The 14,870-nt window shown below is 34.9% G+C and overlaps 2 protein-coding genes across 2 annotated transcripts; both read left to right on the top strand.

Annotated features, from left to right (window-relative positions):
* Positions 1-2,522: 2,522 nt before the first annotated feature.
* Positions 2,523-5,955, top strand: LOC107791567 (receptor-like protein EIX2). The gene has a single exon (XM_016613657.2). The coding sequence runs from the start codon at positions 2,676-2,678 to the stop codon at positions 5,697-5,699; it is 3,024 nt and encodes a 1,007-aa protein (XP_016469143.2). The 5' UTR covers positions 2,523-2,675; the 3' UTR covers positions 5,700-5,955.
* A 3,494-nt stretch (positions 5,956-9,449) lies between these two features.
* LOC107818331 (receptor-like protein EIX1) lies at positions 9,450-12,911 on the top strand. The gene has a single exon (XM_016644323.2). It carries the CDS (start codon positions 9,642-9,644, stop codon positions 12,711-12,713), a length of 3,072 nt encoding a protein of 1,023 aa, XP_016499809.1. The 5' UTR covers positions 9,450-9,641; the 3' UTR covers positions 12,714-12,911.
* The last annotated feature ends 1,959 nt before the right edge of the window (positions 12,912-14,870 follow it).

Raw genomic sequence — 14,870 nt, 5'->3', positions numbered from 1 at the left:
GGTACTACTTTAACACTGAAGCAAATGACTAAAGATTAATCAAATTAAACATCACTGACAAATTCATATATGCTTCTAAAGACAGTTATTTAAAGGACAGATCTCATAATGGCAAATCAAAAAATTATCAAACATATGTTAATATAATACTACAACAGCCAAATCCTTTGCTTTGAGTCATATTGGCTTCGATTTTTAATAACGCTGTTTAAGGGTGTTAGCCATTCAAAAAAGTACTAATTTTGGAGCAACTGATCCAGTCTTTCGTACCTCACAAAACTGTAGTGTATCATATAACTAAACAAATAAAATAACAGGACAGGAAGCTAACATTACTCTTAAAACAAGAATTAATCACACATAACTAATAAAAGAAGTGAATGAGAAAATGAACCTTTCATACTTGAGAAACGTTGCTTTAAATATTACATCTGTACTTCCCGAATCGAACAAACACAGAAATTTGACCACTGACCGGAACTCGAAACTTTGCCGGAACACCTCGCCGAAGTTTAAACGGAAACCTCACTTAATATTGACCGTTTTTGGAGCTGCTTTGGGTCCGTTCTTAGCAGCATTCTTTTTGCTGTCTTGGAGCTGGTTTTTGGCATGAATTTCTAGCTCGTATTTGGAGCTGTATCGAGGTCGTTCATGGATGGATTTGAACTCGTTTTTGGACTGTTCTTGCTGGAAATATAGGTAGAGTTGAGCAGCGTTTTTCAGCAGCTACTTCAGGTTGTTTTGAGGTACAAAACGTGAGGTTTTGTTGCTAAAATTGGGGTGATTTGGAGGTGGGTTCTGGTTCGTTGTTGCTCGGCCAGAGCTCGTTTTTCCGGCGAGCTGCTGGAGGAGGAAGACGAAGAGAGCAGCAGCTGGCCGGTCCTTTTGTGCTTAAACCTCTTTTTTGGTCTTTAGCGTTAGGACTCTAAGGTTCAAAAATGGCTGCCCTTTTTTTTTTTTTTTTTTTTTGTCTTTTAGAAGATAAAGCTAGCTCTTGAAAATGATCAAGAGAAGCCCAGAATCCGTTCCCTTTTATTAGGAAACGGCAGATTTTCTTTTTCTTGGGGTGCTTCGGTTAGCTCCTCCAGATTTATTGTTCCCTTGTGTGTGTGTTTGTGCTCAAATCCTTTTCTTTACTCTATTTAATAATGTGCTTCCTAATTAGTTACGTAAGACTCCCCAATTTAAACAATCTCTAGACTATCCTTAAAATTTCATATTAATTACTTCAAAAACCAAATGGGTCAAATTGACCCAAGATTCAGCCTACCAAATTAGATTAATTACTCAAAATAATAATTTTTCTAAATTCGAAAATTAAAGAGTAAAATGCAACATGACTATTTTTTATAATTTTTCTATTTTGTCAAACAACAACTTACTTAATTAATCTAAAAATGTAAAATAAAATCCTAAATGCAGATGCAATATATTTTTTATATTTTTATGATTTGAAATACTACACAATGCCAAAGCTAATCCTAATTAATTAAACTAAACATGAAACTATTTTTTGTGTTTTCGAAATTATATAAAGATAAAAATAAGGTACTAGTTTTTGTATTATATTTTTTTAAAAAAATTTATGAAAAATACATAAACTAAAATATTTTTTGTAATTTTTATTTTTCTTATAATAAAATAAAGTAAAAGATTCAAAATGAGTTGAAATAGCTATATTAGGCCTAAATTAAATATTTACATGCTAAAATATAAAAAATCTTGGGGAAGGTCAAAAATCATATGTCTACAAGTGTGTATGTGTAAGTTTCAAAAGGTGAAAATTTTGACAACCTTTCACTTTTCATAGAACCAAAGTTGAGCCCTTCTGCCATTTTGCTTTACTTACAGCTTGTTTGGATGGTTGTTATGCATCGTTTCATAATATATGGTATTGTACTGTATTGTATTGTACTGTATCATTTGATAAATACAATGTTTGGATAGATTGTGTCGTTTGTCATCGTTTCATGATATCACGCACCAGCAATATGAAGAATAAACTTGCAATATTATAAAGAAAAATTATGATACAAGGTAAAATTACTATATAAAAAAGTAGGGTAAATGATAAAATAAAATAATTTAATAATAATAAAGGGTGAGATTGAGAGAAAAAGACAAGGTAACGACGCGACCACACCAAATCGGTCGTTACATAAAGTGGCACATTTCGTCGTTATGTAACGATGGATTTAACGATACGGTACAATAAAATTTAAGTAACAATCAAAACAAACATTGTATTTAAAGTAACAATACAATAGGATACAATGGGTATTAACCATCCAAACAAGCTATTAGTATTTTGGATAAAAGTCATACTCCGTCTTCTTTGACTACATGATCTTGTTTGTGCTACTAGTCAAAGTGCAAGAAAATTGGATGTAAAGAATAATTTTTGTTAATCTTTTTCTTCTCAAAGTGGGGTCACTTGGCTTTGATGTCAAACTTAAGTTGGTTGTATAATTAACATGTGTAAAATTTATTGCTAGCAAGTCTTTTTCTTATATTTTTAGTTGGGTCTGAAAAGAACTTAAAATCTTGGATAGTCAAGCATTGTGTTTCCTAATTAGCCAAATACAAGTATAGACAAATGTCTTTGAAATAGGCTAAGAATTTCAGAAATATAAAGAACTTAGTTGCTTCATGCTCATAGCTTCAAGTAAAAAACAATGGATAAAAGGAAATATCCAAGATTAGATCCTTTCCTTGTTACTTGGTCTTTACTGCTCTTACACACAGCTTTTGGATTAACTTCAAGAGAAGTTAACAAAACCATGTGTATAGAAAAGGAGAGAGATGCTCTTCTTGAGTTCAAAAGAGGCCTTATTGATGATTTTGATCGATTATCAACATGGGGTAATGATGAAGATAAAAAAGAATGCTGTAAATGGAAGGGTATAGAATGTGACAAAAGAAGTGGTCATGTAACTGTTCTTGATCTTCACAGTGAGGTTTCATGTCCAGGCCATGCTTGTTTTGCTCCAATATTGACAGGTAAACTTAGTCCTTCTCTACTTGAGTTGCAGCATCTGAATTACTTGGACCTCAGTGTAAATGGATTTGACAGAAGTGAAATACCAAGATTCATATCCTCTCTTAAAAGACTAGAGTATCTGAACCTCTCATCTTCAGATTTTTCTGGTGTAATTCCTACACAGTTAATGAATCTAACTTCTTTGAGGATTCTTGATCTTGGGAACAATAATCAGCTAATAGTAAAGGACCTTGGGTGGCTTTCTCATCTTTCCTCGCTAGAGTTCTTGCGTCTCGGTGGTAACGACTTCCAAGCAAGCAATTGGTTTCAAGAGATAACAAAGGTACCTTCACTGAAAGAACTCGACTTGAGTGTTTGTGGTCTCTCTAAATTCGTTCCATCTCCAGCTGATTTAGCCAATTCTTCTTTGATCTCTCTTTCTGTTCTTCATTTATGTTGTAATGAGTTTTCTTCTTCAGCTGAATATAGCTGGTTATTCAATTTTAGCACAAGCTTAACTAGCATAGACCTCTCCAATAATCAGCTGGACGGTCCAATTGATGATCGCTTTGGGAGCTTGATGTATCTTGAGCATCTTAATCTTGCTGATCAATTTAATCTTAAAGGTGTTGGGGTTCCCAGTTCTTTTGGGAATTTGACACGTTTACGTTATCTGGACATATCTAACACTCGGACATACCAATGGCTTCCTGAGTTGTTTCTCAGGTTATCAGGCAGTAGGAAAACACTTGAGGTTTTGGGGTTGAACGACAACTCAATGTTTGGTTCATTGGTTAATGTCACAAGATTTTCAGCCTTAAAGAGATTATACCTGCAGAACAATGTGCTGAATGGTTTTTTCATGGAAAGATTTGGACAAGTTTCGAGTCTTGAGTATCTAGACTTGTCTGATAACCAAATGAGAGGGCCATTACCAGATTTAGCATTGTTTCCATCATTGAGAGAGTTGCATCTTGGATCTAATCAATTTCAAGGGAGGATACCACAAAGTATTGGAAAACTTTCACAGCTTAGAATTTTGGACGTCTCGTCCAATAGACTGGAAGGATTACCAGAAAGCATGGGACAACTATCAAACTTGGAAAGTCTTGATGCCTCTTACAATGTCCTGAAGGGTACAATCACTGAGTCCCACCTTTCAAACCTCTCCAGTTTAGTGGATTTGGACTTATCATTCAACTCTTTGGCTTTGAAGACGAGCTTCGATTGGCTTCCTCCTTTTCAGCTTCAAATTATAAACCTTCCATCTTGCAATTTGGGACCTTCTTTCCCCAAGTGGCTTCAAAGTCAAAACAACTATACTGTTCTTGATATCTCGCTTGCAAATCTATCAGATGCGCTACCAAGTTGGTTCTCTGATCTTCCTCTCAATTTAAAGATTCTGAATCTCTCTAACAACCAGATCAGTGGAAGAGTTTCTGAGTTGATAGTGAATAAACAAGACTACATGGTTATAGATTTAAGTTCTAACAACTTTTCAGGACCTTTGCCACAAGTTCCTACCAATGTGCGAATATTTTACCTACATAAAAATAAGTTTTCCGGATCCACTTCTTCCATTTGTAAAAGTACAACAGGAGGTGCCACTTCCCTTGACTTGTCACACAACCAATTTTCAGGAGAACTTCCTGATTGTTGGATGAATATGAGTAATCTAGCTGTTCTTAATCTAGCCTATAACAATTTCTCTGGAAAACTTCCACAGTCATTAAGTTCCTTGGAAAATTTGAAGGCATTATACATACGCCAGAACAGTTTTAGCGGGATGTTGCCTTCTTTCTCACAGTGTCAATTATTGCAAATCTTGGATCTTGGAGGGAATAAGTTGACAGGAAGAATCCCAGCATGGATAGGTACTGATCTACTCAACTTGCGTATTCTAAGCCTACGGTTCAACAAATTCTATGGTAGCATTCCATCGATCATTTGTCAGCTTCAATTTCTTCAGATACTGGACCTTTCAGCAAATGGATTATCTGGGAAAATTCCACAATGCTTCAACAATTTTACTATATTGCATCAAGAAAATGGTTCTGGTGAGTCGATGGATTTTTTAGTCCAGTTTGACTATATGCCTCGTTCATACTTGTACATAGGCAATTTATTGGTTCAATGGAAAAACCAGGAGGCCGAGTACAAGAATCCTTTATTATATCTGAAGACTATTGATCTTTCAAGTAATAAATTGGTCGGAGGTATTCCTAGAGAGATAGCTGAAATGAGAGGATTGAAATCTTTGAACCTTTCAAGAAATGATCTGAATGGAAGTATCACTGAAGGAATAGGTCAAATGAAGATGTTGGAGTCACTTGACATTTCAAGAAACCAGCTTTCTGGTATGATACCTAAGGGCCTTGCTAATTTGACTTTTCTTAGTGTGTTGGACTTGTCAAACAACCACTTATCAGGAAGAATTCCATCAAGCACTCAACTCCAAACTTTTGAGAGTTCATCATATAGTGGTAATGCTCAACTCTGCGGCCCTCCTCTCCAAGAATGTCCCGGATATGCACCTCCTAGTCCACGTATCGATCATAGCAGTAACATGAATCCCCAAGAACATGATGATGATGGTGAGGATTTTCCATCTCTAGAGTTTTATATATCCATGGTGTTGGGTTTCTTTGTTGCATTTTGGGGAATCTTGGGCTCTTTAATTGTCAACCGTTCTTGGAGGAATGCCTACTTCACATTCTAATGGACTCGAAGAATTGGCTCAATATGATATCAAGAGTCTGCTTTGCAATACTGAAGGGAAAGCTAAGGGCCTCATAACCATAATGTTCCAATGTGCCTGTTTACTTGATTTCCTCCGTTACGAGTTCCTATTCTCTTGTTGTGGTGTGTATGAGTAAATCTCTTGTTGTTGGATTTCTAATGTTTCATTTGCATCTTGGTGAAAGCTAGACTTAAACAAAATATAACCGAGGAAATATAGAAGTTCCATTTCTGAAGAGAGAATGCTCAAGTATTAAAAATTGGGTAGTGCTGAACTGTACCAGTGGTAGACATATGTTTAGATAGCATTTTCCATTTCACTCGAATCATAGGCATTTTGGCATATTCCACCAATCATATTAGTTTGATGAGCTTCCTATTCACGGCAAATTTAGTATACAGAAATTAATAACTGCAATCATCACAAGACAAATGTAAAGAAAGATTATTTTATTAATAAAACATGCAAGTACAACTCTGTGTATCTCTTCATTGTACATGTCTTCTCAGTGTTTATTGTTGCTGCTCCATTTACTAGAAAGTCTCCTAAGTTGGGATATCCATCTTCTTGTTGGTCCAGCTTCAGTCCTTCAAATGGAGCATATCCATACAACACTATCATTCATGGATCTTTGTTCATATCAAGAATGACAATTCTAGAAGAAACAAAAGCAGATAAAGATTTATGGATCTTTGTTCTTGTTAAAATTAAGTGACCGTGTTGTATGTTTACAGGATATTTGTCGTCCTTAGCTTCTGTACTTGTCTATATAGTGAGTACAAACTTCGACCCCTTCATCTCAGTCATATGGGTATATAAATATGTTATCTTAGACTATATTGGATGAAAAACTTCAGATATCACATTCACACCACTGATATACACCTATTTAATGTCTGGGGTGACCACAAGCTTTGTAATAAGTGTAGCAACACCTATTTTCCTTTGTTTATTATACCTCCGGTCCATTTAGTTTGGTCCAAAATAGGTGTCCATTTACATAATCAAGAATGTATTAATTTTATTTTTTCTAATTTGCCCTTATTTACATATTCCAATATGTCAAGGTAATAATTATTAAGATTAATTTAGTGAATAATCTTTTTTTCTTTAGGAGTTCATATTTCCTTAATGGATATGCCAAAGATGTTAGGTGTTTGTCCAGATTTTTTTTTTATCATAATTGGTTTTCCTATCCCGTGAAGGAAAGGACAACATATTTACCATAATTGAGTTTTTCTTTTACTTGAGGGAAAGTATACTTTTTCAATATTTGGCTAGTCTCTTTTCTTGTGGGAAAAAGTTTTGAGTTTTATAAATTGAAGATTCGTCCTTTTCATTCAGCAGCATCCACAATGTAGCCATATGTGGTTTGAGAGTCGTGTTTAAAGGGAGAACGTTATGGGACAAGTGTTAGTGTGTCACTTGTGTTTGTCTCTTCGTGAGGTTGTTCTCTCGATATTTTATACTCTCTTTTTATATAGTGAATTGCTCATCTCCGTCCGTGAATGTAGATCAATTGGCCAAATCACGTTAAATATTGTTTGTGTCTCTTTTGATATATTTCTCTTTTGTTGTCTGATTTATCGTGGCTGAAGGTTTGTTTTGTAAGATTCCGCGTGACACCTAAAACTTTTCGGTCCTAACAAAAAGATATAGTAGTATTTTGGGATAAAACTCAACTAGCCCCTCTTCTTTGACTCAAACTCGAGTACTACTACTTGCGTATGCTTACTAGTCAAAGTGGGAGAAAATCAGATGTAATAAATCATTTCTCTTTTGATTTTTTTTCCTTCTCAAGGTGGGGTCGCTTTTTTCTTATGTCAAAATTTAATTGGTTCTTTTATTAAAGAATATTTAATAAAATCAGTAGTAGTATAATTTATTCCTGAAGAGTCTTTTTTTAATCTTTAATTTATTGGGTTTGAAAACAACTTACTACTTGGATGGTCAAGAATTCAATTTCCTAGCAAGACGCATACATAAAGTTATCTCGGAAATTGATGCATGCATGCAAGAATATGTGTGTGTATATATATTTATATTTATATAAAATAAGCTAAAGATTTCCAAAAAGAAAAAAGAAAACTTTTAGTTGCTTCTTGCTTGTAGTAAAGAACAATGGGCAAAAGGAAATATCCAAGTTTAGCTCATTTCCTTGTTACTTTGTCTTTACTGCTCCTACTTGCTGAAAATTAGCCTAAGACTTGATGTTAATGATTTATGATTAAGAAAAAAGTAATTTTGAATAGTTAACGATTTATTAAGAAAATTTGAGGATTTACAAGGTTAGTTGCATATAATTGCATAAAGTTCTATGAGGCGAGCCCAATACGTAAGGCGTTGCGTAAGTCTCACGGAACTAAACCCCACATATAAGCCCAGGGGCGTTTTACGAGTGCACTGCCCTAGGGCGAGTCCCAATTCTACCTTTTAAAATAGAGGTAATTACACAGTTGTGTAATTACGATAACCTGTTTGTTTGTCATAGTGTAATTACAAGTTTACTGTTTGGTTGCACAAGTGTAATTACACAGTTAGATTAAATTTTAAATTAAATAATTATCAAAACTTAAAAGTTAATATAATGTATATTTTTTCGTGAATATACATTAATTTAGTAATCGTATATTTATAATTAATACTGTAATTTATATATATTTTTTAAATTAATAATATTTAGTTTAGATACTTACAAAAATAAAAAAATATACGTTTTGTAAGAACATCATGGAATTCATGTTTGATAAAATAAATTAATTTACAAATTTAATGTCATAACATTATTCAAATGTTTGACAAAACTAATCTATCAAATCTAGCTAAAAAATGAACAACATTCAATGTGAGCCAATACTACTAAAATAAGTAAATTTGAACCACGAATATAACACAATTTCAAAATTAAAAAAAAAAAAAAATTAGTTTAACATATGTCAAATTCCAACATAATAATAGTAAGTTGCAACTTAATAACTAGGAAACATGATAAGTTTATAACCACATTTAATAACGAAATTTCACTTTAATTGCATCACTCATTATATCAAGTTTGTTAATGACTCATTATTTCTAATATTACGAGATGTAGTTTAAAAAAGCAAAATAATAAAATAAATAAAAAATAAAATATAGTAAGCAATTATATGGAATCACGAGAAGTAAAGATAGAGAAATAAAAGATAAATAATGTACAAAGAAAATATATTTTAAAATTTCAAAAGAAATTAAAAAGTAAAAATAAAATTAAAAAGTTAAAATAATAGAAATAAAAAGTTATAAAGAAAATAAATTAAAATAAAAACAAAAAGGAAAGAAACTAAAAAACAACCTTGTAATTACACAGTGTAATTACTATCAATTCTCACCTCCCCTTGAGAGTTGGAGAGTGTAATTACACTCAATTTCATGCTGACCAAGTAATTACTTGGCCAAATAAACATGTCAAATTGTATAATTATACCCAATTACATCCAAATCCATTTCCAAGATGGCTTTCCTTAGTATCTTCCAATTCCACTGCCTCTCACATTTTCCTTTTCTTATTACAGTATTTTGGTACAAACTCAACTAGCCCGTCTTTCTTGACTCATCTCCAGTACTACAACTTGCTTATCGGAGAAAATCAGATGTAATCAATCATTTCTCTTTTGATCTTTTTCTTCTCAAGGTGGGGCCACTTGTTTCTTATATCAAATATTTAATAAAATCTGTAGTATAATTTATTCCTGAATAGTCCTTTTCTAATCTTCAAATTGGGTTTGAAGACAACATATTACTCGGATAGTCGAGCATTAAATTTCCTAGCAAGACACCTACATACATTTCCTTGCACATTCTTGAAAGTTAGTTCAGGATAAGCTAAAGATTTCAAAAAGAAAAGAAAAAAAAAACACATAACATTTAGTTGCTTCTTGAACAATGGGCAAAAGGGAATATCCAAGTTCAGCTCATTTCCTTGTTACTTTGTCTTTACTGCTCCTACAAGCAGCTTTTGGATTGACTCTGTGTATAGAAAAGGAGAGAGATGCTCTTCTTGAGTTCAAAAGAGGCCTTAATGATAATTTTGGTCAATTATCAACATGGGGTGATGAAGAAGATAAAAAAGAATGCTGCAAATGGAAAGGTATTGAATGTAACAAAACAACTGGTCATGTAATTGTTCTTGATCTTCACAATGCCTTTACTTGTTCTGCTAGTGCTTGTTTTGCTCCAAGATTGACAGGTAAACTTAGTCCTTCTTTACTTGAGTTGGAGTATTTGAATTTCTTGGACCTTAGTGTGAATGATTTTGAAAGAAGTGAAATACCAAGATTCATATGCTCCTTTAAGAGACTAGAGTATTTGAACCTCTCATCTTCCTTTCTTTCTGGTTTAATTCCTACACAGTTCAAGAATCTAACTTCATTGAGGATTCTTGATCTTGGATATAATAATCTTATAGTAAAGGACCTTAGATGGCTTTCTCATCTCTCTTCTCTAGAGTTATTGAGTCTAGGTGGTAGTGACTTCCAAGTAAAGAATTGGTTTCAAGAGATAACTAAGCTCCCTTTATTGAAAGAACTTGACTTGAGTCTTTGTGGACTCTCTAAATTGGTTCCATCTCCAGCTGAAATAGCCAATTCTTCTTTGATCTCTCTTTCTGTTCTTCATTTATGTTGTAATGAGTTTTCTTCTTCAGCTAAATATAGCTGGTTATTCAATTTTAGCACAAGCTTAACTAGTATAGACCTCTCCAATAATCAGCTAGACGGTCAAATTGATGATCGATTTGGGAACTTGATGCATCTTGAACATCTTAATCTTGCAAATGAGTTTAATCTTAAAGGTGGGATTCCAAGTTCTTTTGGCAATTTGACACGTTTACGTTATCTGGACATGTCTGACACTCGGACATACCAATGGCTTCCTGAGTTGTTTCTCAGGTTATCAGGCAGTAGGAAAACACTTGAGGTTTTGGGGTTGAACGACAACTCAATGTTTGGTTCATTGGTTAATGTCACAAGATTTTCAGCCTTAAAGAGATTATACCTGCAGAAAAATGTGCTGAATGGTTTTTTCATGGAAAGATTTGGACAAGTTTCGAGCCTTGAGTATCTAGACTTGTCTGATAACCAAATGAGAGGGCCATTACCAGATTTAGCATTGTTTCCATCATTGAGAGAGTTGCATCTCGGATCTAATCACTTCAATGGGAGGATACCACAAGGTATTGGAAAGCTTTCACAGCTTAAAATTTTGGACGTCTCGTCCAATAGGCTGGAAGGATTACCAGAAAGTATGGGGCAACTATCGAACCTAGAAAGTTTTGATGCCTCTTACAATGTCCTGAAGGGTACAATCACTGAATCCCACCTTTCAAACCTCTCCAGTTTAGTGGGTTTGGACTTATCGTTCAACTCGTTGGCTTTGAAGACGAGCTTCGATTGGCTTCCTCCTTTTCAGCTTCAAGTTATAAACCTTCCATCTTGCAATTTGGGACCTTCTTTCCCCAAGTGGCTTCAAAGTCAAAACAGTTATACTGTTCTTGATATCTCTCTTGCAAATATTTCAGACACGCTTCCAAGTTGGTTCTCAGGTTTACCTCCCGATATAAAGATTTTGAATCTCTCCAACAACCAAATCAGTGGAAGAGTGTCTGACTTAACAGAGAATACATATGATTACATGGTTATAGATTTAAGCTCTAACAACTTTTCAGGACCTTTGCCTTTAGTTCCTACAAATGTGCAAATATTTTACCTGCACAAAAATCAGTTTTTCGGATCCATCTCTTCCATTTGTAAAAGTACAACAGGAGCCACTTCCCTTGACCTATCACACAATCAATTCTCAGGAGAGCTTCCTGATTGTTGGATGAATATGACTAATCTAGCTGTTCTTAATCTAGCCTATAACAATTTCTCTGGAAAACTTCCAGAGTCATTAGGCTCCTTGACAAATTTAAAGGCGTTATACATGCGCCAGAACCGTTTTAGTGGAATGTTGCCTTCTTTTTCGCAATGTCAGTCGTTGCAAATCTTGGATCTTGGAGGGAATAAGCTGACAGGAAGAATCCCAGCATGGATAGGGACTGACCTACTCAACTTGCGCATTCTAAGCCTGCGGTTCAACAAATTCTATGGCAGCATTTCATCGATCATTTGTCAGCTTCAGTTTCTTCAGATACTGGACCTTTCAGCAAATGGATTATCTGGGAAAATTCCACAATGCTTCAATAATTTTACCTTACTGCATCAAGAAAATGGTTTGGGTGAGCCAATGGGATTTGAAGTTCAAGGTTTCTATGGCAAATATCCTCGACCTTACTCGTACTTAGGCAATTTATTGGTTCAATGGAAAAACCAGGAGGCTGAGTACAAGAATCCTTTAACATATCTGAAGACTATTGATCTTTCAAGTAACAAGTTGGTTGGAGGTATCCCTAAAGAAATAGCTGAAATGAGAGGATTGAAATCTTTGAACCTTTCAAGAAATGATCTGAATGGAAGTATCATTGAAGGAATAGGTCAAATGAAGATGTTGGAGTCACTTGACCTGTCAAGAAACCAGCTTTCTGGTATGATTCCTAAAGGCCTTGCTAACTTGACTTTTATTGGTGTATTGGACTTGTCAAACAACCACTTATCAGGGAGAATTCCATCAAGCACTCAACTCCAAACTTTTGAGAGATCATCCTACAGTAGTAACGCTCAACTCTGCGGTCCTCCTCTTCAAGAATGTCCCGGATATGCTCCTCCTAGTCCCCATATTGATCATAGCAGCAACATGAATCCTCAAGAACATGGTGAGGATGTGGAGTTTCCATCTCGGGAGTTTTATATATCAATGGTGTTTGGTTTCTTTCTTGCATTTTGGGGAATCTTGGGCTGTTTAATTGTCAACCCTTCTTGGAGGAATGCCTATTTCACATTCTTAGCGGACATGATGAGTTGGCTCGATATGATATCAAGAGTCTGTTGTTCAAGGCTGAAGAGAAAGCTGAGGGCCTGATAACTGTAAAGTTTCTATGTACTTGTTTACTTTCAAGAGGTAACTTGTTTTCTGTATTTTTTTTCCTCCATTTCCTACTCTTGTTGTGGTTTTGAAGCTACCCATCTCTTGAAATTTGTGAATGTTGATTAGAATAATGTTAATGATAGAATTTTGCAACACAAAGGAATCAAAATGTACCAAAGTTTTGCCAGTGAAAAATGTTCCCTTTGATAGTTGTTATGCTTGGCACAGTCAGACGAACAGCAATAAAAGAAGAAAACAGAAAGAGCAGAGCTGATTTTGGATCAAAACACATTGTATACCATCCCAATACTCCCTGGAGCAAGATTTTCCATAAATATGCGACAGAAACTCTGCTTTTTGCAAAAGAAAATAACTTTCAACACATTTCCACCATTTAAAAAACAATTTCGCATATGTGCTTGTTCTACACATACTCTTAGAGAACTAGGAAAGGCAATATCAGATATAACATCTTATCATTAAACATATTTACTTCCACTTAAACAAATATGAAATACCAGATTCTTTGTCCGCTATTGCCAGGCGATGATAGCAAACTTTGACATACATTAGAGCCACCACAAGATTGGACAAATATTCTTTAAACAAGAAGTGGATACTGCTTAGACTGCAGTCGCACCCTCTTTTGGTACTCCAGAGAATATCCTGCAGCAACTCAGCAATATGAGTATGCATCAAACAGAGAGTATCAAACTCCTATTCTGAACTAATACATCTTTCAACAGTTTCAAGCAACAAACAACAATAATATACCTAGTGTAATCCCACAAGTGGGGTCTAGAGAGGGTGGTGTATACGCAGAAGGAAAGCAAAAACATAGCATAATAAAAGGAATACGATAGCGAAGAAGACATGTAAAGAGAAGCAGCAACTACAGTAAGATAGTAATAAGAAATTAAAGCAGAAGGAACCTCAAGTAGTAATCGAAATCGAAGCAGAAGGAATACGAGATTAAAACTAGTACTACTGATACGGACAGGCAATTTCAACAGTTTCAAGCATGACCAAGAAAAGACACAATATGGACCTGTACACTACTAGTATCACCACATTGTCTGTCCCACTAATGAGACAACAACAAAATGTTTACATCATTTCCTAAACGTATTAAAATCTGATATAATTCATGTAAAGAGAAAAGAAACCAGAAAAGATTCTTGAGCTCCCAAATGATGACGTCCGTGAAACCTAATATCTATCACTAGTACATTTAACCTACAGCAAAAGCCATCAGCGCCTTTCTACCCTCCTTGTGCAGGAACATTATTGTGTCATAAAGCTAAAGCACGCTCTAATTAATCCGGGGATTAAATTTAAAATGAGTCTATCCCAAGTTTGGTTGAGATAATATCGCGGTAGAACTAATCCCGAAATTAGTTATCCCGGGATTGTAGTGTTATTTTTATCCTTATGGGAGGGTCGGATAGCAATCTCGTAATAGTATTACATCTCGTAACCACTTGCCTTGCTTAGTTCCTGCCCATTACTGCCATTTATTGCATTAATTGCCCGTTACGTGACCGATTTATAACGTTTGAAGTAATAATAACAAATCGCGTGTAATCAGGGATCTGACTGATTCTTTCCATATCTGCAGCTATTAATGACTTTAATTATCAACCTCATAGCTATTCTCTTATGATCAACCTCAAAGTTAACAGGTACGGTATTTGCACAAGCGATCCCGTGGGTGTTCGATACACGCCATCCTTCTTTGTCGTTTTAACTCCCATGACACATGTCATTACAGTATTAGTTCATGTGGCGAGTTTATTTTCCACTAATACACAAATCTCTACCTGCATTAGGTAGGGGTAAGGTCTGCGTACAGACTACCCTCCCCAGATCCCACCTGTTGGGATCATACTGGGTTTGTTGTTGTTGTTGTTGTACACAAATCTCTATTTCAAAAACAAAACGGATGGCAAAAGGTGTCAGTATTTCCAAAATATTGCAACTTGTCCTGTTCTTTTCTGCAATTTTTTTAGAAAAGGCAAATTTGAATAACTATTGCAGGTAGGCTATTACCAAGTGCCATATTGTAGAGAGCTCAAATGAAGGATTCTGATTGGTAATGTTAACATACATAGTACATACATATACACAGGGGCGAAGCCACCTTTTGCTAAG

The sequence above is a fragment of the Nicotiana tabacum genome, chromosome 18 (assembly GCF_000715075.1).
Source record: "Nicotiana tabacum cultivar K326 chromosome 18, ASM71507v2, whole genome shotgun sequence".
In the NCBI taxonomy this organism is placed as follows: Eukaryota; Viridiplantae; Streptophyta; class Magnoliopsida; order Solanales; family Solanaceae; genus Nicotiana; species Nicotiana tabacum.
This window is presented reverse-complemented; position numbering and strand designations above follow the sequence as displayed.